At 41.5% G+C, this 26,859-nt stretch overlaps 1 protein-coding gene and 1 long non-coding RNA gene across 11 annotated transcripts in view; one reads left to right on the top strand and one right to left on the bottom strand.

Annotated features, from left to right (window-relative positions):
* The window catches only part of SPEF2 (sperm flagellar and cilia associated 2), a 208,077-nt gene that overhangs the window by 55,344 nt on the left and 125,874 nt on the right, over positions 1-26,859 (bottom strand). For all 10 annotated transcript variants that reach the window (XR_015148649.1, XM_086361399.1, XM_086361400.1 and 7 more), the window contains 4 exons: positions 25,411-25,548; positions 18,904-19,055; positions 15,869-16,049; positions 4,468-4,633 (listed from right to left, as the gene is read on the bottom strand). Coding sequence is in view for 9 of the 10 variants with exons in the window: in XM_086361399.1 (XP_086217525.1) it covers positions 4,468-4,633; positions 15,869-16,049; positions 18,904-19,055; positions 25,411-25,548 (637 nt within the window). In the remaining variant the exon portion in view is untranslated. The remainder of the gene's footprint in view (positions 1-4,467; positions 4,634-15,868; positions 16,050-18,903; positions 19,056-25,410; positions 25,549-26,859) is intronic.
* Positions 25,050-26,063, top strand: LOC147350219 (uncharacterized). The gene is made up of 2 exons (XR_015148650.1): positions 25,050-25,197; positions 25,420-26,063. It is a non-coding gene; the product is annotated as an uncharacterized LOC147350219 (long non-coding RNA).

Below are 26,859 nucleotides of genomic sequence, written 5' to 3'. Positions count from 1 at the left end.
TCCTTTGTATTTCTGTGTTGTCTGTTGTGATTTCTCCATTTTCATTTTTGATTTTGTTAATTTGATTCTTCTCCCTTTTTTCTTGATGAATCTGGCTAATGGTTTGTTTATTTTATTTATCTTCTCAAAGAACTAGCTTTTAGCTTTGCTGATTTTTGGTATGGTCTTCTTTGTTTCTTTTTCATTTATTTCTGCTTTAATTTTTATGAGTTTTTTCCTTCTACTAACCCTGGGGTTCTTCATTTCTTCTTTTTCTAGTTGCGTTAGGTATAGGGTTAGGTTATTTATTTGATTTTTATCTTGTTTCTTGGGGTAAGCTTGTATTGCTATGAATGTTCCCCTTAGCACTGCTTTTGCTGAATCCCATAGGTGTTGGGTTGTTGTGTTTTCATTTTCATTAGTTTCTGTGCATTTTTTGATTTCTTCTGTGATTTGTTGGTTATTCAGAAGCATATTGTTTAGCCTCCATATGTTTGTATTTTTAATAGTTTTTTTCCTGTAGTTGACATCTAATCTTACCACAGTGTAATCAGAAAAGATGTCTGGAATGATTTCAATTTTTTTTAATTTACCAAGGCCTGATTTATGGCCCAGGATGTGATCTGTCCTGTAGAATGTTCCGTGTGCACTTTAGAAAAAGGTTAAATTCATTGTTTTGTGGTGAAATGTCCTATAGATATCAATTAGGTCTAACTGGTCCATTGTATCATTTAAACTTTGTGTTTCCGTGTTAATTTTCTGTTTAGTTGATCTATCCATAGGTGTGAGTGTGGTATTAAAGTCTCCTACTATTATTGTGTCACTGTAAATTTCCACTTTCATACTTGTTAGCATTTGCCTTACATATTGTGGTGCTTATATATATATATATTTATATATATATAGTCTCTCTCTATATATATTTGTAATTGTTATATCTTCTTCTTGGATTGATCCTTTGATCATTATGTAGTGTCCTTCTTTGTCTCTCTTCACAGCCTTTATTTCAAAGTCTATTTTATCTGATATGAGTATTGCTACTTCTGCTTTCTTTTGGTCTCCATTTGTGTGAAATATCTTTTTCCAGCCCTTCACTTTCAGTCTGTATGTGTCCCTTGTTTTGAGGTAAGTCTCTTGTAGACAGCATATATAGACAGCATATCTTGTTTTTGTATCCATTCAGCCAGTCTTTGTCTTTTGGTTGGGGCATTCAACCCATTTACATTTAAGGTAATTATTGATAAGTATGATCCTGTTGCCATTTACTTTATTGTTTGGGGTTTGAGTTTATACACCTTTTCTGTCTTTCCTGTCTAGAGAAGATCTTTTAGCATTTGTTGAAGAGCTGGTTTGGTGGTGCTGAATTCCCAGCTTTTGCTTGTCTATAAAGCTTTTGATTTCTCTATCATATTTGAATGAGATCCTTTCTGGGTACAGTAATCTGGGTTGTAGATTTTTCTTTTCATCACTTTAAGTATGTCCTGCCATTCCCTCTGGCCTGAAGAGTTTCTTTAGAAAGATCAGCTGTTATCCTTATGGGAATCACCTTGTGTGTTATTTGTTGTTTTTTCCTTGCTGCTTTTAACATTTTTCTTTGTGTTTGATCTTAGTTAATTTGAGTAACACGTGTCTTGGGGTGTTTCGCCTTGGGTTTATCCTGTTTGGGACTCTCCGGGTTTCTTGGACTTGGGTGGCTATTTCCTTTCCCATTTTAGGGACATTTTCACCTATTATCTCCTCAAATATTTTCTCATGGCTTTTCTTTTGTCTTCTTCTTCTGGGACTCCTATGATTCGAATGTTGGGGTGTTTGACATTATCCCAGAGGTCTCTGAGATTGTCCTCATTTCTTTTAATTCTTTCTTCTTTTTTCCTCTCTGTTTCATTTATTTCCCCCATTATACCTTCCACCTCACTTATCCTATCTTCTGCCTCAGTTATTCTACTGTTGGTTCCCTCCAGAGTGTTTTTGATCTCAGTTATTGCGTTATTCATTATTGATTGACTCTTTTATTTCTTTTAGGTCCTTGTTAAACATTTCTTGCATCTTCTCAATCCTTGTCTCCAGACTATCTGTAACTTCATTTTGTTTTCAAGATTTTGGATCATTTTTACTATCATTATTCTGAATTCTTTTCCAGGTAGACTCCCTATCTCCTCCTCTTTTGTTTGGTTTGGTGGGCATTTATCATGTTCCTTTACCTGCTAAATATTTCTCTGCCTTTTCATCTTGTTTAGATTGCTGTGTTTGGGGTGGCCTTTCTGTATGCTGGAAGTTTGTGGTTCCTCTTTATTATGGAGGTTCCTCCCTGTGGGTGGAGTTGGACGAGTGGCTTGTCAAGGTTTCCCAGTTAGGGAAGCTTGCATCACTGTTGTGGTGGGTGGAGCTGGATCTCTTCTCTCTGGAGTGCAATGAAGTGTCCAGTAGTGAGTTTTGAGGTGTCTATGGGTTTGGTGTGACTTTTGGCCACCTGTATTTTAATGCTTAGGGTAATGTTCCTGCGCTGTTGGAGAATTAGCTTGGTATGTCTTGCTCTGAAACTTGTTGACTCTTGAGTGGAGCTTGGTTTCAGTGTAGGTATGGAGGTTTTTGGATGAGCTCTTGTCAATTAATGTTCCCTGGAGTCAGGAGTATTCTGGTGTTCTCAAGTTTTGAATTTAAGCCTCCTGCCTCTGGTTTTCAGTCTTATTCTTACAGTAGTCTCGAGACTTCTCCATCCATACTGCACCGATGATAAACCATCTTCTTTTGAAGATAATGGGCTGCCTTTATGGGTGTCTGGTGTCCTCTGCCAGAGTTCAGAAGTTGTTTTGTGGAATTTTCTCAGCGTTCCAATGATCTTTCGATGAATTTGTGGGCGAGAAAGTGGTCTCCCTGTCCTATTCCTCCACCATCTTAGGACCACCCCCCCCACTTCATTGTTTTTTAACTAGTACTTAAGTATGAGTAGTTCAGAGATAGTCTATGAGAATTAGAAAATAAGGATTTGCCAGTGTTTGCCTGAGAATGTACCCATAAGAAATGGCAGTGTGATTCTAGCTGCAAGCCCAGCTTATACAATTCTGCTGCATCACTTCAGTCGTGTCCGACTCTGTGTGACCCCAGAGACGGCAGCCCACCAGTCTCCCCTGTCCCTGGGATTCTCCAGGCAAGAACACTGGAGTGGGTTGCCATTTCCTTCGCCATATACAATTCTACTTAGTTCAATAAATCTTTCTTGAAGTTCTGATCTCAAGGGGTTCAAATTTTGGGAAGAAGACAAATATTAACAAAGAAATTGTAATTAGATGTGTTGCATCTTATTTGCAGTAGTGGATGTGAGTATAAGTTACAGATGAAAGAGCCCTTAATCTCTCTGGTTTTCTGTATTAGCATCTGTAAAATTAGGAAATTTGACCCAACTAACTATTCCATTAAAGTAAATTGAATCATTTTCTTCAAATGCTGATTATTTCCTTTATGTTCACCGTTTGAGACAAATGAGGGTCACAAGTTCTTAATTGTAGTGCTACTCTTTCCTCTGTTCCAGGGGCCATCACCTCACGCCTCCCTCATCCTCAAGGCTTTGTTGTAACTCCCACTGTAGATACCTGGATGGACTCCACCCAGGAAGCACTTCCTACTTCCTCAGATGGAGTGAGATGACTGTGCTCCCCAGGGACCTCTTTTTCCTCTTTTTTCTCTATCTTAAAGAATTTTAGGCAGGAAGAGGCCTCCAGGAGGTTAAGTTAAACCTGAGATCTGAATTAAACCTAAAGGCATGGCAACCCACTCCAGTATTCTTGCTTGGAGAATCCCATGACAGAGGAGCCTGGTGGGCTACAGTCCATATGGTCACAAAGAGTAGGGCATGACTGAGTGACTAACACTTCCTCACTTTCACTTCAAGCCTGAAATTTACACACACAGAACTAGCTTTTGGGCTTCCCTGGTGGCTCAGCGGTAAAGAATCGCCTGCAATACAGGAGATGCAAGAGATGCTGGTTCCATCCCTGGGTCGGGAAGATCCCCTGGAGAAGGAAATGGCAATCCACTCCAATATTCTTGCCTGGAAAATTCCATGGACAGAGGAGCCTGGCAGCCTACAATGGTCCATGGGGTTACAAAAAAGTTGGACACGACTGAGTGACTAAACTACCACCTGTTGCTTGTAACCCTCTCTTGATTAAGGCAGCTACTATCAGTCCCCTTGCACATACTTTTCAGATTGCACAGTGTCATCTTGGGGTTCTTTTCACATGTTTTAAACTGTCTTTGAGATTTATTTCACCCTGAATACACTTGGTTATGTGGATAAACAACTTAAAAGGGGCTGGCATGGAGAATGTTTGCCAACTAACATTCAAGCTTACAGACACCTGAGTCTCTAAATAAAACCTAATGAACAGCATTCTAGTAGCTCAGAGGCTCATGTGCCTGGTTAAGTGCTTATTTTCCACCAAGGAGAGGTTAAGCATCCACGGTTCTGGATGCTAAAGCTGCGAATACCTTTTCCTTTTTTGTCCTCTTTTTTTTTCTTGGGTGGCGGTGGTGGTGGCGGAGGCTCCTTTTTCACTTTTTTATTTGCAGCCACCTGAGGAAGTTTTTCTTTTGTTTCTGCTGGCTGGTTTTCTTTTTCTTCTTCCATGAGCCTCTGGTGAATTTCAGCAGCCACCTGGTTGTATAAGAGCAATACTTCAGTACATGCAACATTTATGAAAGATGATAACTATTTGGATTGAGTCATCACCCAATGTCATTGAAACCTCCTTTTACTGAAACAACCATGCCATGTATTAAGTCTTTACAGAACACACTTTGATGTTTCACTTAAATGGGAACCTGTCTCTGTCCTGAGATGTGGCTTCCTGAGGCCATCTGTGTGGCAGCCACTCACTTTCTCAAGCCCTGCCTGCCATGTGTCTTTCTGTTTCCTCATTGCTGCCTCCAAACCTGGAAAGCTTCAGAGTCATGCAAGCATTTCTTTCTCAATCTCAGACCTATGGATTGAATGCTCACTATTTTTCCAAGTTATTTAACTTATATGCAGAGTTCAGTTCAGTTCAGTTCAGTCACTCAGTCGTGTCCGACTCTTTGCGACCCCATGAATCGCAGCACGCCAGGCCTCCCTGTCCATCACCAATTCCCGGAGTTCACTCAGACTCACATCCATTGAGTCAGTGAAGCCATCCAGCCATCTCATCCTCTGTTGTCCCTGCCTCCTCCTGCCCTCAATCCCTCCCAGCATCAGAGTCTTTTCCAATGAGTCAACTCTTCACATGAGGTGGCCAAAGTACTGGAGTTTCAGCTTTAGCATCATTTCTTCCAAAGAAATCCCAGGGCTGATCTCCTTCAGAATGGACTGGTTGGATCTCCTTGCAGTCCAAGGGACTCTCAAGAGTCTTCTCCAACACCACAGTTCAAAAGCATCAATTCTTCGGCGCTCAGCCTTCTTCACAGTCCAACTCTCACATCCATACATGACCACTGGAAAAACCATAGCCTTGACTAGATGGACCTTTGTTGGCAAAGTAATGTCTCTGCTTTTCAATATGCTATCAAAGGTTGGTCATAACTTTCCTTCCAAGGAGTAAGCATCTTTTAATTTCATGGCTGCAGTCACCATCTGCAGTGATTTGGGAGCCCAGAAAAAATAAAGTCTGACACTGTTTCCACTGTTTCCCCATCTATTTCCCATGAAGTGATGGGACCAGATGCCATGATCTTCGTTTTCTAAATGTTGAGCTTTAAGCCAACTTTTTCACTCTCCACTTTCACTTTCATCAAGAGGCTTTTGAGTTCCTCTTCACTTTCTGCCATAAGGGTGGTGTCATTTGCATATTTGATGTTTTTGATATTTCTCCTGGCAGTCTTGATTCCAGCTTGTGTTTCTTCCAGTCCAGGGTTGCTCATGATGTACTCTGCATATAAGTTAAATAAGCAGGGTGACAATATACAGCCTTGACGTACTCCTTTTCCTATTTGGAACCAGTCTGTTGTTCCATGTCCAGTTCTAACTGTTGCTTCCTGACCTGCATACAGATTTCTCAAGAGGCAGGTCAGGTGGTCTGGTATTCCCATCTCTTTCAGAATAGAGTACATTACATGGAATGCCAGGCTGGATGAAGTACAAGCTGGAATCAAGATTGACGGGAGAAATATCAATAACCTCAGATATGTAGATGACACCACCCTTATAGCAGAAAGCAGAGAAGAACTAAAGAGCCTCTTGATGAAAGTGAAAGAGTAGAGTGAAAAAGTTGGCTTAAAACTCAACATTCAAAAAACAATGATCATGGCATCCGGTCCCATCACTTCAAGGCAAATAGTGTGGAAACAACGGAAACAGTGACAGACTTTATTTTTGGGGCTCCAAAATCACTGCAGATGGTGACTATAGCCATGAAATTAAAAGACACTTGCTCTTTGGAGGAAAAGCTATGGCCAACCTATACAGCATATTAAAAAGCAGAGACATTACTTTATTAATAAAGGTCCGTCTAGTCAAAGCTATGGCTTTTTCAGTAGTCATGTATGGATGTGAGAGTTGGACTATAAAGAAAGCTGAGTTCTGAAAAATCGATGCTTTTGAACTGTGGTGTTGGAGAAGACTCTTGAGAGTCCCTTGGACTGCAAGGAGATCAAACTAGTCCATTCTAAAGAAAATCAGTCCTGAATATTCATTGGAAGGACTGATGCTGAAGCTGAAACTCCAATCCTCTGGCCACCTGATGCAAAGAACAGACTCACTGGAAAAGACCCTGATGCTGGGAAAGATTGAAAGTGGGAGGAGAAGGGGATGACAGAGGATGATATGGTTGGATGGCATCACCGACTTGATGGATGTGAGTTTGAGCAAGCTCTAAGAGTTGGTGATGGACAAGGAAGCCTGGCATCCTGCAGTCCATGGGATCGCAAAGAGTTGGACATGACTGAGTGACTGAACTGAATTGGACTGATTCTTCCAAGTTCCTGTTATTTCTTGGCTTTCAATCTGGGGCATTCCCCTAAATCAGTGTTTCTCAATCTTTTTTTTTTTTTTTTTTAACATTTTATTTAATTTTAATTTTATTTTATTTTTAAACTTTACAATATTGTATTAGTTTTGCCAAATATCGAAATGAATCTGCCACAGGTATACCTGTGTTCCCCATCCTGAACCCTCCTCCCTCCTCCCTCCTCATACCCTCCCTCTGGGTCGTCCCAGTGCACCAGCCCCAAGCATCCAGTATCGTGCATGGAACCTGGACTGGTGACTCGTTTCATACATGATATTATACCTGTTTCAATGCCATTCTCCCAAATCTCCCCACCTTCTCCCTCTCCCACAGAGCCATAAGACTGATCTATACATCAGTGTCTCTTTTGCTGTCTCGTACACAGGGTTATTGTTACCATCTTTCTAAATTCCATATATATGCGTTAGTATACTGTATTGGTGTTTTTCTTTCTGCCTTACTTCACTCTGTATAATAGGCTCCAGTTTCATCCACCTCATTAGAACTGATTCAAATGTATTCTTTTTAATGGCTGAGTAATACTCCATTGTGTATATGTACCACAGCTTTCTTATCCATTAATCTGCTGATGGGCATCTAGGTTGCTTCCATGTCCTGGCTATTATAAACAGTGCTGCAATGAACATTGGGGTACACGTGTCTCTTTCCCTTTTGGTTTCCTCAGTGTGTATGCCCAGCTGTGGGATTGCTGGGTCATAGGGCAGTTCTATTTCCAGTTTTTTAAGGAATCTCCACACTGTTCTCCATAGTGGCTGTACTAGTTTGCATTCCCACTAACAGTGTAAGAGGGTTCCCTTTTCTCCACACCCTCTCCAGCATTTATTGCTTGTAGACTTTTGGATCTCAGTCTTTTTTGTTTGTTTTTCATTACTGATTGTTTTTATGTCCATTTCTCCTAATTACATTCCCCTCCATGAAACCTGAATACTGAAGAAGTGTACCTGCCCACGTACGTTATGTATGTCTGTGCTTTGTACATAAAGTTAGTGAGAATCTGTCTTGTTCTTCAGTCAAGTTTTGGGAGTCCATGCCCTGTATTAACTGGGCTCACCGACACTTGAATCCTGGGCTCCCATTCTATTCTAACACTAGACATCATCCCAGGAATGTACAGTGTTCATGGAGGATGACCTGTCCCCCAGCTAACCATATTGCTGGTTCTTAACTTTCTCTCCCTGGGAGACTTTGAGCTTCTCTCCATATCTGTACCCTCCTCCTTTCACTCTCACAGATTTCCTGGTATAAGAGATTAACTGTGTGGTCACAACAGCTGATGAATGGGGTGGGGTGAGCTGCTGCTGGGACCCTCCCTCTCCCTGTTCTGTGGGCCTCAGTAAAACCTTGTCTTGGGGCTTGTGCAGCTGTGGCTGTGCCTGCAGTTAGAAAGATCGAAACTTTCAAACCATATTATCTTCCGGATATATGCCCAGGAGTGAGATTGAATTTGAAAAAGTATATGTGTTAGTAGCTCAGTTATGTCTGACTCTTTGTGACCCCATGAACTATAGGCCGCCAGGCTCCTCTGTTCATGGAATTCTTCAGGCAAGAATACTGGAGTGGGTAGTAGTGAAAGTCATTCAGTCATGTCTGACTCTTGCGACCCCATTCCTCTGTCCATGGGATTCTCCAGGCAAGAATACTGGAGTGGGTTGCCCTTTCCTTCTTCAGGGGATCTTTCTCATCCAGAACTCAAACCCAGGTCTCCTGTACTGCAGGCAGAGTATATATATATATATATATATATATATATATATACATATACATATATACATATATATATATATAAACTTTGCTGCACACCTGAAACTAACACAATGTTGTTAATCAACTATGATCCAAGGTAAAATAAAAATTAAAAATAAAATAAATTACAAAAGAAAGACTAGACCTGCTAAAATTTGTCCAATGGCTACTGGAGAGGTGAAGGGCATTTATGGGTATCAAACTGAGAAATGAAAGCTGAGACAAGGTTTTCAAAGTTTTCTTTCTCCCTTTCACACACACATGGTGTGTGCCCCACACACCATGGGGGTGGTAGCAACAAATGGTTGAAAACTTAAAATCTCAGTAAGGCAACTGGTGAGGAAATGGACATCCACGGAATTTGTTTATAATGTTCTTACTGTGTCCAAGTCTGATGATATTTCTGGGGAGAATTGGGTTAGGGTCCTGGAGGAGAAAGGGGAAGTTGGATAGAGGTGAACAGAAAGATGAAAAAGGCACAATCTACTGTTTAAGCGCAGGCGGCTGCAACCAGCGCACTAAGCGTGGCTGAGAGGAGCTACCCCACGTCGGAGGTCAGGGGCAGAAGCCGGGAGGACCTGATGCCCGAAGGGCGGCGGCCAAGAGGAGTTACCCCACGTCTGAGGTCAGGGGCAGTGGCTGAGAGTGCCAGGCTGCGACGGCGCAGGAACGGTCGAGAGGAGCTACCCCTGAGGTCAGGGGCGGGGCTGGGAGGAGCTACCCCACGCTCCAGGCCAGGGGCGGCGGCCAGGAGGACCAACCCCACGTCCAAGGAGCCATGGCTGCGCGGGTGCAGGAGGGCCTAGAGGAGCTATCCCACACTGAAGGTCAGGAAGGGCGGCGGTGAGGAGATACCCCTCGTTCAAGGTAAGGAGCAGTGGCTGCGCTTTGCTGGAGCAGCCATGAAGAGATACCCCACGCCCAAGGTAAGAAAAACCCAAGTAAGACCATAGGAGTTGCAAGAGGGCACCAGAGGGCAGACACACTGAAACCATACTCACAGAAAACTAGTCAATCTAATCACACTAGGACCACAGCCTTGTCTAACTCAATGAAACTAAGCCATGCCTGTGGGGCAGCCCAAGATGGGCAGGTCATGGTGGAGAGATCTGACAGAATGTGGTCCACTGGAGAAGGGAATGGCAAACCACTTCAGTATTTGTGCCTTGATAACCCCATGAACAGTATGAAAAGGCAAAATGATAGGATACTGAAAGAGGGACTCCCCAGGTCAGTAGGTGCCCAATAGCTACTGGAGATCAGTGGAGAAATAACTCCAGAAAGAATGCAGGGATGGAGTCAAAGCAAAAAGAATACCCAGCTGTGGATGTGACTGGTGATAGAAGCAAGGTTTGATGCTGTAAAGAGCAATATTGCATAGGAACCTGGAATGTCAGGTCCATGAATTAAGGCAAATTAAAAGTGGTCAAACAAGAGATGGCAAGAGTGAATGTCGACATTCTAGGAATCAGCGAACTAAAATGGACTGGAAAGGGTGAATTTAACTCAGATGACCATTATATCTACTACTGCAGGCAGGAATCCCTCAGAAGAAATGGAGTAGCCATCATGGTCAACAAAAGAGTCTGAAATGCAGTACTTGGATGCAATCTCAAAAATGACAGAATGATCTCTGTTCGTTTCCAAGGCAAACCATTCAATATCACAGTAATCCAAGTCTATGCCCCAACCAGTAATGCTGAAGAAGCTGAAGTTGAACGGTTCTATGAAGACCTACAAGACCTTTTAGAACTAACACCCAAAAAAGATGTCCTTTTCATTATAGGGGACTGGAATGCAAAAGTAGGAAGTCAAGAAACACCTGGAGTAACAGGCAAATTTAGCCTTGGAATATGGAATGAAGCAGGGCAAAGACTAATAGAGTTTTGCCAAGAAAATGCACTGGTCATAGCAAACACCCTCTTCCAACAACACAAGAGAAGACTCTATACATGGACATCACCAGATGGTCAACACTGAAATCAGATTGATTATATTCTTTGCAGCCAAAGATGGAGAAATTCTATACAGTCAGCAAAAACAAGACCAGGAGCTGACTGTGGCTCAGATCATGAACTCCTTATTGCCAATTCAGACTTAGATTGAAGAAAGTAGGGAAAACCACTAGACCATTCAGGTATGACCTAAATCAAATCCCTTATGATTATACAGTGGAAGTAAGAAATAGATTTAAGGGCCTAGATCTGATAGATAGACTGCCTGATAAACTATGGAATGAGGTTCATGACATTGTATAGGAGACAGGGATCAAGACCATTCCCATGGAAAAGAAATGCAAAAAAGCAAAATGGCTGTCTGGGGAGGCCTTACAAATAGCTGTGAAAAGAAGAGAAGTGAAAAGCAAAGGAGAAAAGGAAAGATATAAGCATCTGAATGCAGAGTTCCAAAGAATAGCAAGAAGAGATAGGAAAGCCTTCTTCAGTGATCAATGCAAAGAAATAGAGGAAAACAAAATGGGAAAGACTAGAGATCTCTTCAAAAAAATTAGAGATAACAAGGGAACATTTCATGCAAAGATGGGCTCAATAAAGGACAGAAATGGTACGGACCTAACAGAAGCAGAAGATATTAAGAAGAGGTGGCAAGAATACACAGAAGAACTGTACAAAAAAGATCTTCACGACCCAGATAATCACGATGGTATGATCACTGACCTAGAGCCGGACATCCTGGAATGTGAAGTCAAGTGGGCCTTAGAAAGCATCACTACGAACAAAGCTAGAGGAGGTGATGGAATTCCAGTTGAGCTATTCCAAATCCTGAAAGATGATGCTGTGAAAGTGCTGCACTCAATATGCCAGCAAATTTGGGAAACTCAGCAATGGCCACAGGGCTGGAAAAGGTCAGTTTTCATTCCAATCCCAAAGAGAGGCAATGCCAAAGAATGCTCAAACTATCGCACAATTTCACTCATCTCACACGCTAGTAAAGTAATGCTCAAAGTTCTCCAAGCCAGGCTTCAGCAATATGTGAACCATGAACTTCCTGATGTTCAAGCTGGTTTTAGAAAAGGCAGAGGCACCAGAGATCAAATTGCCAACATCCGCTGGATCATGGAAAAAGCAAGAGAGTTCCAGAAAAACATCTATTTCTGCTTTATTGACTATGCCAAAGCCTTTGACTGTGTGGATCACAATAAACTGTGGAAAATTCTGAAAGAGATAGGAATACCAGACCACCTGATCTGCCTCTTGAGAAATTTGTATGCAGGTCAGGAAGCAACAGTTAGAACTGGACATGGAACAACAGACTGGTTCCAAATAGGAAAAAGAGTACGTCAAGGCTGTATATTGTCACCCTATTTATTTAACTTATATGCAGAGTACATCATGAGCAACCCTGGACTGGAAGAAACACAAGCTGGAATCAAGAGTTCCAGGAGAAATATCAATAACCTCAGATATGCAGATGACACCACCCTTATGGCAGAAAGTGAAGAGGAACTCAAAAGCCTCTTGATGAAAGTGAAAGTGGAGAGTGAAAAAGTTGCCTTAAGGCTCAACATTCAGAAAACAAAGATTATGGCATCTGATCCCATCACTTCATGGGAAATAGATGGGGAAACAGTGGAAACAGTGTCAGACTTTATCTTTTGGGGCTCCAAAATCACTGCAGATGGTAACTGCAGCCATGAAATTAAAAGACTCTTACTCCTTGGAAGGAAAGTTATGACCAACCTAGATAGCATATTCAAAAGCAGAGACATTACTTTGCCAACAAAGGTTCGTCTAGTTAAGGCTATGATTTTTCCTGTGGTCATGTATGGATGTGAGAGTTGGACTGTGAAGAAAGCTGAGTGCCAAAGAATTGATGCTTTTGAACTGTGGTGTTGGAGAAGACTCTTGAGAGTCCCTTGGACTGCGAGGAGATCCAACCAGTCCTTTCTGAAGGAGATCAGCCCGGGGTTTCTTTGGAAAGAATGATGCTAAAGCTGAAACTCCAGTACTTTGGCCACCTCATGTGAAGAGTTGACTCATTGGAAAAGACTCTGATGCTGGGAGGGATTGGGGGCAGGAGGAGGCGGGGACAACAGAGGATGAGATGGCTGGATGGCATCACTGACTCGATGGATGTGAGTCTGGGTGAACCCCGGGACTTGGTGATAGACAGGGAGGCCTGGCGTGCTGCGATTCATGGGGTCGCAAAGAGTCGGACACGACTGAGGACTGAACTGAACTGAATGTTTACCTTCAAAGAAGTTTGCTGTCTTGTGGGCAACACAGACCAGCCAATTCCTGCGCTCTCCAGATCCCTGCTGCAGAGTCCCACCACGCTTCACAACTGTGGATCGGCATGTAACTGTCCTCAACTGTTCTGTATGTTAGTCACTTAGTTGTGTCTGACTCTTTGCAACCCCATAACTGTAGCCTGCCAGGCTTCTCTGTCCATGGGATTTTCCAGGCAAGAATACTGGAGTGGGTTGCCATTTACTTCTCCAGGGAATCGTCCCGACCCAGGGATCGAAACTGGGTCTCCCACATTGCAGGCAGACTCTTTACCATCTAAGCCTCCAGGGAAGCCGTCAACTGTTCTATGGCTGTTAATTCTCATCTCCACTCTTGAAATGGGCTGAGAGTTCCCAAGAGCTAAGTCAGCCCTGCGTCTTTGTTTTATCCATAGCTTTTAGCATCTGTGTTAATACTCATAGAAGATGCTCAGGAAAGGCTTACTGATTGACAGGATTTCTTTTAAAACAACCATATGCTACAGAATATATCCACAGCTTCTGGCGCAGTGGTCAAGAATCCATATGCTAATGCAGGAGCTATAAGAGATGCAGGTTCTATCCCTGGATCAGGAAGATCCCTTGGAATAGGAAAAGGCAACTCCCTCCAGCATTCTTGCCTGGAAAATTCCATAGACAGAGAAGCCTGGTGTGCTACAGTCCATGGAGTCATGAAGAGTTGGGCATGACTGAGTGACTGAGCACACACACACACCCACAGCTCTTTCGGTATTAGCGGAACCTCGAAGGGATGCAGAAAGGTTTCACAGAGCAAGGCAGTTTTTTTTGGTGTGTGTGCATGTGTTTTTTTAATCAGATGCTCTTTTGATAAAAATGAATTTCATGATATATACTGTACTTTCAAATTCTTGGTAAAACTGTTAACATTCTCCCCTAAATTGCAAGCAATTCATTTTTGAATCCGTTCTTGCAAGGCACAATAAGTTAGTAATTTCCTTTAAAATTGGATTTTTCTCCTCTGTAAACAGCCTTGTGATAATGGTGACGGTGATTATCATTATCTGCATTTTTCCGGTCCACTTCCCTCAAATACCTCTGGGTCTCTTTCAAAAATTAACATAATTCACAATATACCTAGTAATCTAGCTTGTAAGGCTGAAGAAACTCTAGAAATAATGCTTTGACATAGTGGGCGTTAAACATGACTAGTTTCTTTGAAATCATTGCATACCTGCTAATTAGAAGAAAGTTCTGCTAAAAATGAACATAACACACTAAGTGGATAGCTCTCAGTAAAGCTGCTGTGTACAGAAAAAGCCCAGGCTAAAGTGCTGTTATTTCAATTGCCCCGATCTCAGCTGGTCCTGTTCTCCCTGTATCACTTTATTGAATCAAGCCTTTCTTATTTGAAACTCAAAGTTCTCTTGTGTGTGTTAGTTGCTCAGTTGTGTCTGACTTGTTGTGACCCCATGGACTGTAGGGGTCCAGACTCCTCCATCCATGGAATTCTCCAGGCAAGAATACTGGAGTGCATAGCCATTCCCTTCTCTAGGGGATCTTCCCAACCCAGGGATCGAACCTAGGTCTTCTGCATTGCAGGTGGATTCTTTACTGTCTGAGCCAGCAGGGAAAGTTCTCTTACAGTCATTTAATGTCAAAATCATTTGGAAGTCTACTAGAAATATAAAGGGCTTCCCTAATAACTCAGTTGGTAAAGAATCCACCTGCAATGCAGGAGACCCCAGTTCGATTCCTGGGTCAGGAAGGTCCACTGGAGAAGGGATAGGCTACCCACTCCAGTATTCTTGGCTTCCCTTGTAGCTCAGCTGGTAAAGAATCTGCCTGCAATGCGGGAGACCTGGGTTAAGTCATAAAATCAGGATTCAAATGTAATTATTGGGAATATTAATTACTGAACAATCCTTCCTCCTATGCTTTCTGTATGGTTTTCAAAAATCTGCAAGCAAAGTGGTACAGTTTTAAACAAATATCTTAACATAATGATCTATTATATTTAGTTTCCAAAAAACTTTCATATTCATTATTTCATTGGATCTTTTCAATCATTCAAGAAAGGCTAGGTAGAATGTCTCCCATCTTACAGATAAGGAACTGAAGACTCAGAGAGGTTAAGTGATTTTCCTGAGATCACACAGCTTAACCAAGAGGTATGGCCAGGGCTCTTGGTGCTGTATGATACTAAGAATCTAATATTTTAAAACTTATTTTCCTAGATAATTTTAGTGGGATGCATAAGACTTATAAATTATATTTATGTTCAATTAAATGAAGAATAATAATTAATCAACTTCTCTTTTTAGAACTTCTAGATCTGGTTTCCTACTCTCTGGTGCTTGGTGGTTGTGGTCTTTGCAGGCTACAGCTCATTGCCACTGCCATCAGTGTCACTAGCATAGCAGCCGAAGCATCTCAAGAATGTACTGAGGACTCAATATTGTGTTAGATGTGGGCATTATGCTAGGTGCAGCAGACACAGAAAGTTTTAGAATTGTTAAGTATTCAGGAAAACATTAATGAGATAAAAATTATAAACAATAACCTAGACAATAAGAGTCAAGAGTAGGAGAGACAATAACTTCTACCAGGATTGGAAGAGCATATAATCACAGAAGGTTTGGGCTTCGGGAAACAGACAACTGATTGGTTGGTAATGAAGGTAATACTAAGACTTAAAGAAAGTGTAGGCTGAATTCCTGACTTAAAAAATCTGGCCCTACTGGGTCCCATTCTTAAATGGCAAATTTGGCTTCTCTGTTTCTCTTATTTCTTTTAGGGAAAAAAAAAAAAAAAAAAAACTTCTGGGAGATATAAATGTATATCGTGAACACTGTGTAAACTTTATATTTATAGCATATTACCAACTTTGGAATTCAATGAATGGGTGTTACTAAAAGAAAATGTAATAACCAGCATTGCTTACCATGTGAGATATCGCCAAAGAAGACTGCTGCCACGTATCCATCACCATCTTCTCATCAGCCTCAAAGTTTAACTCTACACTTTCCAGCGTGTAATCGATCTTGCCCTTCAGGATGCTTTTTGTTTTTGGTTTGGATAAAGCTGACTCTGGAGAAATGGATCTTCGAGGAACCAGGGGAATTCTTGGGAAAATCAACAAAAAAGAAATATAAAGACTTTAACAGAATTCTAATTTTGTGGCCAAGCAACTCGGTAAATTCTGTTCTCTTGTTCTAAGAAGAACCCTTTAGATGGAGAAAAGACTATGAAAGGCTGTATTCAAGTTTTTATGATCCAGAGACTCTTATTAACAAGAGGAAACTAGAGACAAGCAATGCTAAAATATAATCTTTAGGACTAATTCTTGGTAATTATGAGGAAGGCAATTTTATGAAGAAATTCAATTTTGGAATTTATCTGGGATATAAACTTCTGACAAGGAATAAATCAGTCATGAAAAAGCAAATCAAATAGATTTGAGCATCACTTCTTTAATATGACTAGCACTTGGCTTCCGGAAATGAACAGTTAAAAGTGGGATATATTATAATAGATGTGAGGTCTGCAAGGGGTGTCTCACCGAGGTTTGAGAGCTCCAGCATCCCTCCCCCCACCTTGAGAATGGATGATGAACTGTTTTGCAAAGTGCTGTGAGAACACAGAGTTAAGCTTTCCCCCTGCTCTCAACCATATTGCTGCTGCCCCTGTGTAGAGATTTTAGAGCTGCCCCTGGGAATATCCAATCCCTGAAGGATCCCAGGATCTCAGAGGCCAACTGCAGGCAGTGATCCACAGATCAGAATGCTTACTGTGACTGGGATCCTGCTCAGTGATAGAACATAGGAAGGGCTTTCAGCGTGGGCAGAAAGGAGCTCTCAGGATGCCTTGGCTAAAACTTGAGAAGAGCAAGCATTTAGCTTGGCAGACTCAAGTTGCTGGGGAATGGAGCAGTGATGCAGAAAGCTGGCTGTGAATTTTTGCAAATCACTGGCTTGGTCATGTTTTGAAGCATCAGATGAGGTTTTCTGAAGCTGGCTCTTTGATTATCACAATGTTTGGAATTTTGACAGTACACAGTACCTATGGAGGCCATGTGTTTATGACTCAGTACCCACCTACCCACAAGGCCAGCTGACACTTTAATAATCAAGTAATGCTCAGTCTCAGTCACCGAGGCATATTAGATTCATGTGCCTAATCAGTTAAGGTAAAGGTTGTGTGATTATCTCTAGACATTTAAGATGGGGCAACAGGCATTTCTGAACACCTTGCTTTGGAGGACTGCAGTGGCAGCATATCATTTGAAAAAGGAATCTGGGTTTAGAATTCATCTACTGAGAAAAATTCTGGTCTAGCCAGTTCTCTCACTACCAGTAGATATTTCAGTAGATATTAACTGGGGCATGTCCCTTGACTTTCTGAGGCTCCATTCCTCTTGGAAGAATACAAATATAATAATAATATTATGACTATTATTTTTATACATTATTTGTTATTAGTTAATACCATTATTATTACTATTAGGTTGTTGGAGGAATAAAATAGACAAACTATGGGAAAATGCTTGATGTTGTGCTCATTTCCCTACACATGTTAAAGAGACTGGTTGACTGGTTGGTTGGCCGGTTGACACATCCATTGGCTGAGAGTTCCAGGAGATACTTACAGCAGTGACTTGAGGTTGAGATTGGTGTAGAGTAGTTTTGCAGAAAATAAGAACTGGCTGTTCTTTTGCTCATCTCATTCTACTAACCAACATTAACAGCTTCCCCATTATGCCTGCCCTGCTATTTTGTGCTAAGAACAAAACGCACTGCTACTGGGGACACTGAAACTTGGCCTCTCTTGATGACTCTTGATGGTTCATATCTCTTTGGAAATTTTCTTATTGTTTTTAATTGCAATGTTCTCTTTCAGCACTGGCTGAGTTAAAACATTGATCTTGTATTTGAGTCAAAAAGAGGGTACAGACTTTCCTTTTTGTGTTTTCTTGTTTACGCATGGTCCTGACAGGGACATGATGGGACTAGATGGAAGAAGCCTACAGAGAAATGGGCCTCAGATCACTGTGGAATCCTGTTGTGCTCAGGCCATTTCAAATTCTTGATGGTATAAGGGAGGGTAAAACAAGAGGTACTCACAATTACAACAGTGTATGTGAGGAAGAATAGTTCGTTGTCATATTATGCAATAAAGATAAGAGTTACCACTTATCGAGAGTCACTGGGACTAGGTTCAAGTTTTCTGACTCTCAGACATGGTGCTCTATGTTCTGAGGATTTCATTTTCTGCAGTTTTCATAACTACCCTACTCTTACAGATAATGAAACCAAGGCTTAAGAGAGTTGGGGGTGACTTTTCCAAATAAATTGTTTTAATTTACTTACATATAACTAGTAATTGGCTAAAAATGTAATCTTCATTCTACCCTTACCACCAAGTTTATTTTCATGCTGGTGGGAATCTGATGTTAGATCACTAAGACGTTTCAGTCTCACAAAGACATAACCACATAAGTTTGAGTCTTTACTGTTTCTCAGTTTCCTATACTGTAAAAGAAGACACATAATGCCTTGCAGTTTCATTTACATGATATCACACACAGACACACCCATGCACACAGAACAGCATGGGACCTTTCATAAAAGTGGTCATGATCCCTTACCAGAAAGCCTTCTGGTCAAAAGTGTTTCAGAATTCAGAATTTGTATATACTATATATTCCCTACTATCCCCAGCAGTTTGGTGGAAGCACTCTATTACAAAACACACTATATCTCTGCAGCAAAAATGAGTAATCAATGAGTAGATAAGTAGAATGAATAATGCATATCAATAGTCTTTGTCAAAGTTAGAAAAGAAATTCAGTTTTCAGACTTTTTTTTTTGGATTTTGGATTAGAAGATACAGGAGTGTGGTTTTATAATGGTATTCAATTTAAAATCACAAAGCTTTATGTTCAGACTAATTACAGTGCGACATGATAGTCTACCTTACCTAAGCTGGCTTTCCAAAATATCTTTACTATCCAGTTGGACCAGTGGGACTCGAGTGAATCTCTTAGTGTCATCCATTGGAATTTTACACTCCATGGCTCTGTAATAATCTTGCAGGAGTCTCTTCGTATCTTGGAAACGGTTCAGTTCTGCCTTTAATAGCAAATATGAATGTTAAAACCCAAGACAGAACAAGATAATCTGCACATATTTTCCATATAAGCTCTGTAAACACTATTTAAAAACAGTAGGTTGAAATCAGCTTTCTAGAAACTAAGAGAAGTGGTTTTAAGTGTTTAAGATTTCATAAAAATTAAAGAAAGTTGGTGAGTTTGCATTCTCTGTACTTATTGAATATGAGTCCACTTAACGAGATGACATTTCCATGTCTCTTAATAATGTTACAAAAGATAGTATGATGTCTGAAGTAGCACATATTAGTCATTATTTTGACATTAGGAATTCTTTGTGCCTTATATTCAACCAACCAATACATTAACAAACATTTGAGTGTGTTTCATCATACATAACACATTAGTTGACTTGGTAAATACTAAAAGTACACAGAAAATACATAATATAAGTACATATACTGCTATAAAAGAACTGGAACACAAAATAAGACTAGGTATTGGTCCTGTAGAACCATGAAACGTAGCTGCAGAGAACTAACAAATGGTGAGGTGAAGTGATAACGAATAGTCTTTTTCTCACAATTTCCATTCCTGCTCAACATGAACAGAAGGGAGGTCACTCCTCCAAGCTCAAAACGAAATGCCTCTGCTAAGTTTGCCAGTAGACATCTTGGGGGACAGGAAATGAAGAAGCACAGAGGAGCATCCGTTATTCCTGAGTGACTCCCTCCCAGCAGGTCGCCTCTGTTTGTGGTAATTGTGACATGGATGTGCAGTGAGATCCTGCACATTGTCAATTACACAAACAGACCATGAGTTTTCCAACCTGCTCTCCTACCAGATGTCAGACCAGTGGGCATATCGGTGCTTCTCTCTGGTAGTGTAACCATGACCTTCAGTCTTTGCTTTTATTAGTAGGGCTACTTAAACCAGTTCAGTTCAGTTCAGTTGCTCAGTCAGGTCCGACTACTTGTGACCCTGTGGACTGCAGCAAGCCAGGCTTCCCTGACCATCACCAATTCCCAGAGCTTGCCTAAACTCATATCCATCAAGTCAGTGAGGCCATCCAACCATCTCATTCTCTGTCATCCCCTTCTTTTTCTGCTTTCACTTTTTCCCAGCATCAGGGTCTTTTCCAATAAGTCAGTTCTTTGCATCATGTGGCCAAGTATTGGAGCTTCAGCTTCAGCATCAGTCCTTCCAATGAATATTCAGGACTGATTTCCATTAGGATTGACTGGTTTGATCTCCTTGCAGTCCAAGGGACTCTCAAGATGGAAGCTCTTATGCAGATGTATTCCACAACAGCTAGTTAATTATAGAAAGCATCTTTTCTAAAAAGAACAAAACTCACCTGGTGTTCAAAGCCCTTTGCTGAACCTAACTCAGGATATTTATAGGGGCTTCCCTGGTGGCTCAGATGGTAGAGTCTGCCTGCTATGTGGGAGACTCTGGTTCGATCCCTGGGTGGGGAAGATCCCGTGGAGAAGGGAATGGCTACCCACTCCAGTATTTTTGCCTGGAGAGTCCCATGGACAGAGGAGCATGGCAGAATATTTATAAAGGGGTCCCTATATTCAGCAACCAAGTAATGTTGTCATATATGTAATAAAACATCAAGGAACAGTCTTGTACTGCCATACTGAGTTTGGAAAAAATAAATGTCTGCTTTGCATTGTAGTCAACAACAAAAGACAAGGATAGTTTCAATAGATTTGTTTTTGATACAGGAAAGGAGGGGCCAATCTGATCCTAAAAAGTTGCTCTCTGCAGTATTAAACTTTTCTAGCTAAATAACTGAAATAGGAAAAAATTCCTTTGGTTAATTCTATACTGTAAATAAAATTACCATTTATATATTATCTTAAGATATCATAAGATATGAAGAAAACCTATGACCAACCCAGACAGCATATTAAAAAGCAGAGACATTACTTTGCTGACAAAGGTCCATCTAGTCAAAGCTATGGTTTTTCCAGAGGTCATGTATGGATGTGAGAATTGGACTATAAAGAAAGCTGAGTGCCAAAGAATTGATGCTTATAATGTGTGGTGTTGGAGAAGACTCTTGAGAGTCCCTTGGACTGCAAGGACATCCAACCAGTCCATCCTAAAGGAAATCAGTCCTGAATATTCATTGGAAGGACTGGTGCTGAAACTGAAACTCCAGTACTTCAGCCACTTGTTTCGAAGAACTGACTCATTGGAAAAGACCCTGATGCTGGGAAAGATTGGAGGCAGGAGGAGAAGGGGATGACAGAGAATGAGATGGTTGGATGGCATCACTGACTCGATGGACGTGAGTTTGAGCAAGCTCCAGGATTTGTTGATGGACAGGGAAACCTGGTATGCTGCAGTCCACAGAGTCACAAAGAGTTGGACATGACTGAGCAACTGAACTGAACTGAACTGATACTCAAGAGAATCTTCATGATACCACATTTCCAGTGTGTGGCATGCAAATGTATTAATAAACCCAATTTGTACAAATTGGATATTGACAAATAAATTTGGGGGACTGAAGTATTGTGAGGCTATACAAATTGTTAGTTATTAAACTATAAGCATTATGGTTTAATAATGCTTACCAAATTAGCATTATTTGTTAAATATATTTAGAAATCAGGAAATTATTTCCTCTGTAACTTAGAGAACTGACCTCTTTAGTTATGATTAAGATTAGTAGGTCCTATTTTATATAACTGGTATTTCAGACAGTGCTGGTATCCATGCCTCAGACTGACCCTGTTATATTATTTTATATAAAATATTAATTTATTTTTGGGGGGACATAATTTGACTAAGTATACAGCTAACTATGAATAAGATGCCATTGTACATCCACAATACCCATATAAGCAGAATTAAGATTATTTTCACACTTGTGATAGCTAGTAAATCATTCTTTCTCATTGTTTCTGTCTTCATAGAATCTCAGTTTTGAAAGCAAACTTAGAAATCATCTTGCATAGCATTTTCTACAATTTGTCTTGTACAAACCTTGTCTTCAATTCAGTTTAGTTGCTCAGTTGTGTCCGACTCTTTGCAACCCTGTGTACTGCAGCAAGCCAGGCTTCCCTGTCCATCACCAACTCCTGGAGCTTGCTCAAACTCATGTCCATCAAGTTGGTGATGTCATTTAATGATTTCATCCTCTGTCATCCCCTTCTCCTCCTGCCTCCAATCTTTCCCAGCATCAGGGTCTTTTCCAATGAGTCAGTTCTTCGAAACAAGTGGCTCAAGTACTGGAGTTTCAGTTTCAGCACCAGTCCTTCCAGTGAATATTCAGGACTGATTTCCTTTAGGATGGACTGGTTGGATGTCCTTGCAGTCCAAGGGACTCTCAAGAGTCTTCTCCAACACCACAGTTCAAAAGCATCAATTCTTTGGCACTCAGCTTTCTTTATAGTCCAACTCTCACACCCATGCATGACTACTGGAAAAACCATAGCTTTGACTAGACAGACCTTTGTCAGCAAAGTAATGTCTCTGCTTTTTAATAGGCTGTCTAGTTTGGTCATAGCTTTTCTTCAAAGCAGCAAGTGTCTTTTAATTTCATGGCCATAGTTACCATGTGCAGTGATTTTGGAGCCCCCTGGCCCCCAAATAAAGTTTCTCATTGTTTCCATTGTTTCCCCATCTATTTGACATGTCAATCTTGTCTTATAGACTGTTAATGAGTGCCACTTTGGGGATAAAACAAAGAAAAACTTTGCAACATCAGTTTCAGAAATCCTGGGTTGGCACACTCAAAGAGTTTCTATATTGCAGAGCATCTTGATAATAATAATATGTCAATATTTTTGTTAATGTCCCAGCAAGAAGGAATGGTAGAGTACATAGCCCTTCCCAAAGTCTTTTGACTCAAGTCCTTGTTTTGTGAAACATCTTGTAGGAGTAGTGTTCTACAGAATCCACCTTGGGAAACACTTATCTAGCCATAAACCCTTGAAAACTTTCACAAAGATTTTCCTCCCCTTCACAAATATGCACAAGATTCTGCTCATGGGCTCCTGGACCAGCAGCTCAAGGGCCTGCAAAGTCTGTTATTTGATGGACAGTTCCAATCATTAGGCTCTTTTTTCACTTACTGAACTGAAATCTACTACTCTTCTGTAGTTTACAGCTTTGTTTTTTCCCTTTTTTATAGGATTCTGTCAATCCATGCAGAACAAGGCCTTTTCTGTTCTATTGGCTAACCTTTAACTATGGAAACACTGATGACAAACCAGTGGTCAGAGGTACTGGCCCAGGAGTTAGACTCCCTGAGTCCAAATCCCAGTTCTCTCTTGACTGGCGTGTGGCATTGGTCAAATTACTTCATCTATGTTTGCCTCGGTTTCCTCCTCTGTGAAATGAGCATTAAGATAGAATGTACAGCCTAGGGTTCCTGTGAGGGTTTAATGTATTGCACAGGAAGAATCCTTAGAACTGTATCTGGCACATACAGATTAAGAATTTAATACATATTAGCCTTTATTTGCTCTCCTTTCCTTTACCTTCTTTTCCCCCACCCCTAGTTGGTTTTAGATGTAGATTCTGTATCTCAGGGAGAGTCTGAAAGGCAGGTATTGTGGGGTATAAGAGTTATGCCATTTTCACAAGAGGTGCATAATTGCTTGGACTTCTGGGAATGATTTACAAAAATTCTCTAATCCCTTTCCCTTCACTATTGGATTTCTGTTATTTCTACCCTAAACTTTTGACACACCTTTACCAACATTCAATGTCCGTTTACTCAAAGTGGTGCCCCAGGGGCGTCACCCCAGCGGGTTTAGGCTGCTGGGTGTCTCGCCTTCATATGCAGCACAACCCATGTCTTGCGGCTCTCTCCTGCATCCCAGAGCCGGCAATCAGGGAGGCAGCTCCTGTCTCTTAGGTTTCTGCTTCCAGTGGTCCATGATTGTCTCTTGGAGTGCTGGAAGTCCTCGCCTTCAAAGTCACTTGTTGAACAAGGATTTACTGAACACCTCCTGTGCACAGGTCTGGCGAGCCTCAGCTAACTATCCTCTTTTCTGGAAATAACTTCTCCTGTAAACTAACAAGTTCAAGACCTGTAAGGTACCCTTTTCCACTGTATCCTCACTGCTGTTTCTTAGGAAAGAATACTCCTGTAGACACAGCTTGATTACCAAGATACCCTTCATATTCCCCTCAGTGTGAACAGATTATAAACAGGTTTCTCCCTAACTCCAGGCTCCTGATCTTCCTTGTCTGAGAGTATTTACTTTAGGAAACTTGTCTTTGTAAGCCTATTCTCTGTCACTTTGAGATGTAAATCTCTTCAGATCTTTCCTCAGGTTCTAGGAACCAGAACTGTCTCTGTCAAGGACCTGGGAACCACCTCTTTGAGATGGCATCATATGAAGTGAAAGAAGTAGCCCTAGGTCCCTGTCCTCTGGGAGGAGAGGAGCCTGACTTAGGAAGACATCCTGCTCCAAGCTGTAAAACTACTTGCATCAAGAAGAGAGGAGGAAGTTTACTTTTCCTTTAAGTGAGGCCAGTCGAGAAACACAAGTTGCCCATGACACCCCACTCCGCTCCAGCTCTTAGAAACACTCCAGCCCTTCTTCTTGGGAGAGCTGGGTCTCCAGACTTGGTAATGGCATCCCACTCCAGTACTCTTGCCTGGAAAATCCCATGGATGGAGGAGCCTGGAAGGCTGAAGTCCATGGGGTCGTTGAGGGTCGGACACGACTGAGCGACTTCACTTTCACTTTTCACTTTCATGCACTGGAGAAGGAAATGGCAACCCATTCCAGTGTTCTTGCCTGGAGAATCCCAGGGATGGGGAGCCTGGTGGGCTGCTGTCTATGGGGTTGCACAGAGTTGGACATGACTGAAGTGACTTAGCAGCCCTCCCCTATTGTTGACTAATTTCTTGGGATGAAATCAACGTGTGCCTCATTAGCTGGTCCAGCACGATTCATTATTTAAATGGATGCAAAAGCAAGTTAATCAGGTTGTTCTGATGAATGGTCTGTGTTGCCAATCTGAACATAAATGTTTTTCAGGAATCAAGTGCCGGCTGAGACTGATCCTGCTCATGTTCTGTGGCAAGGCTTCGGGTATCTGCTGCGGGGGGCTGGTGAGGTAATGACCCAGGACAGACACCATCTCTGCTGTCCCCTCCACAGCTCCAGGCCACCTGGAAACAACTGGTGAGGTGTCGCTTGAGATGTTCCCAGTTCTGGTGTTTGCTTGAAATGGTTTATTTCAGCTGAATTCCTTGGCAAGTTGGGGCTCAAGCCTGGGTCGGGTGCTCTGAGTGAAATGAGCTCCAAATGGCCCCTTACATTCCCAGAAGGGTGGTTAATAGGAGGGCTGTAGCCATAGAGGGCAGAGTCTGTGTCATTCTGACCAGCCACTCTTACCTGCATCAGTGAGAAGAAATGGTTCATGGCAATTCCCGTCGAGTCCTGCAACCAGCTCTCGTTAATGATGTCCAGACGCTCCTGCTCTGCTTCTTCCTTGCGGGCATCGCAAATGTCCCACAGGCGGTCCCGTAAATCCTGAACACAGAGAAGCAATGCTGTGAGGCTTCAGAATCGCAGCTTGGATGACCTCCGTGTAATGAAACTAAAATCCTTTGCCTGTCTTAAAAATGTGCCTGAAGAAGATTTAGATCTAATGCATTCATGTATTTTATCCTTTTGCTCAACAAATCTTTATTTTGCTTCTACTCTGTCAGGGCCTCGGTTTCTAAGACCCCCCTCAGCATACCCTGTGCCCATATTCAAACCCGCTGCAGTTCACTTTCTTCATGGGGGGCTATGGTTTCTGTATTCTAATCCTTCCTCACAAGACTTCTTTGGTTGAAAAAAGACCTCTCAGGGAATTTTGGAGGAAATGGTGTATTGTTGATGGAAGAAATCTGCAGCTCTGTGCAATCCAAGGACATACATAGGCTTGTTAATGAATCATGGGTGAAACATGTCATTCATCAAGAAATGGTGTTTGAACTTAATCTGAAGATAAGCTTTGTACTACAGAGTTAGCAGTAAAATAAAATCTTTTGAAGATCCCATCTCTGCCATTTACTAGGTCCGGAACAATAGTGATGATACCTTTCTGTGTGTGTCACTGCATCAGAATAGAAGTCAGTGAACTTATATTGACTCAATGAATGCCTCCCAACAAACTTAGGTACTCTTATTATCTTCCTTTTGCAGGTGAGGATCTGAGTCAGCCACAGAGAGGTTTTTTTCCTAAAGTCACCCTATGAGCGAGTGGTGGAGTCAGGATATGAGCCTGTGGGCTTGAGTAAGATGTACCACTAGATTAGGGCTCAGTTACTTGACCTGTGAAATGGGGATATTGTTTACCCTTTGGATGTGCTATAGTCAGCCTAAGCCTATAAATCACTTTGATCCCTGGGTTGTGGAGATCCCTGGGGGAGGGTATGGCAACTAACTCCAGTATTCTTGCCTGGAGAATTCCATGGACAGAGGAGTCTGGAGGGCTACAGCCCATGGAGTCTCAAAGAGTTGGATACAACTGAAGTGACTTAGCTTGCATAAAGCACTTAGCACAGTATTCAGCACACAATAATTTCTCAATTATAAACACTATCATAGAAATTCATAAAAATAAAACATCTGTTTAATAAAAATCCCATTAATAAAATATATGTAGCCCAATAAAACTTGACAGTTTTCATAACATTAATAATTTATTGAATGTTAACGGTGCATTGGGCATTGTGTTTAGTGCCTGACATTGATTACCTCATTCATCCCCACAATAACCAAGAGAGAAGTTCCTGATGAGAAATTGTATGCCCAGAGTGATTAAATCACTTGTCAATGGTTTCAACGTGGTGA

The sequence above is a fragment of the Bos grunniens genome, chromosome 20 (assembly GCF_055505025.1).
Source record: "Bos grunniens cultivar Pamir isolate PY7600 chromosome 20, Bosgru_T2T1.0, whole genome shotgun sequence".
Lineage (NCBI taxonomy): Eukaryota > Metazoa > Chordata > Mammalia > Artiodactyla > Bovidae > Bos > Bos grunniens.
The sequence above is the reverse complement of the archived record's forward strand: the minus strand, read 5'-3'. Positions and strand labels throughout refer to the sequence as shown.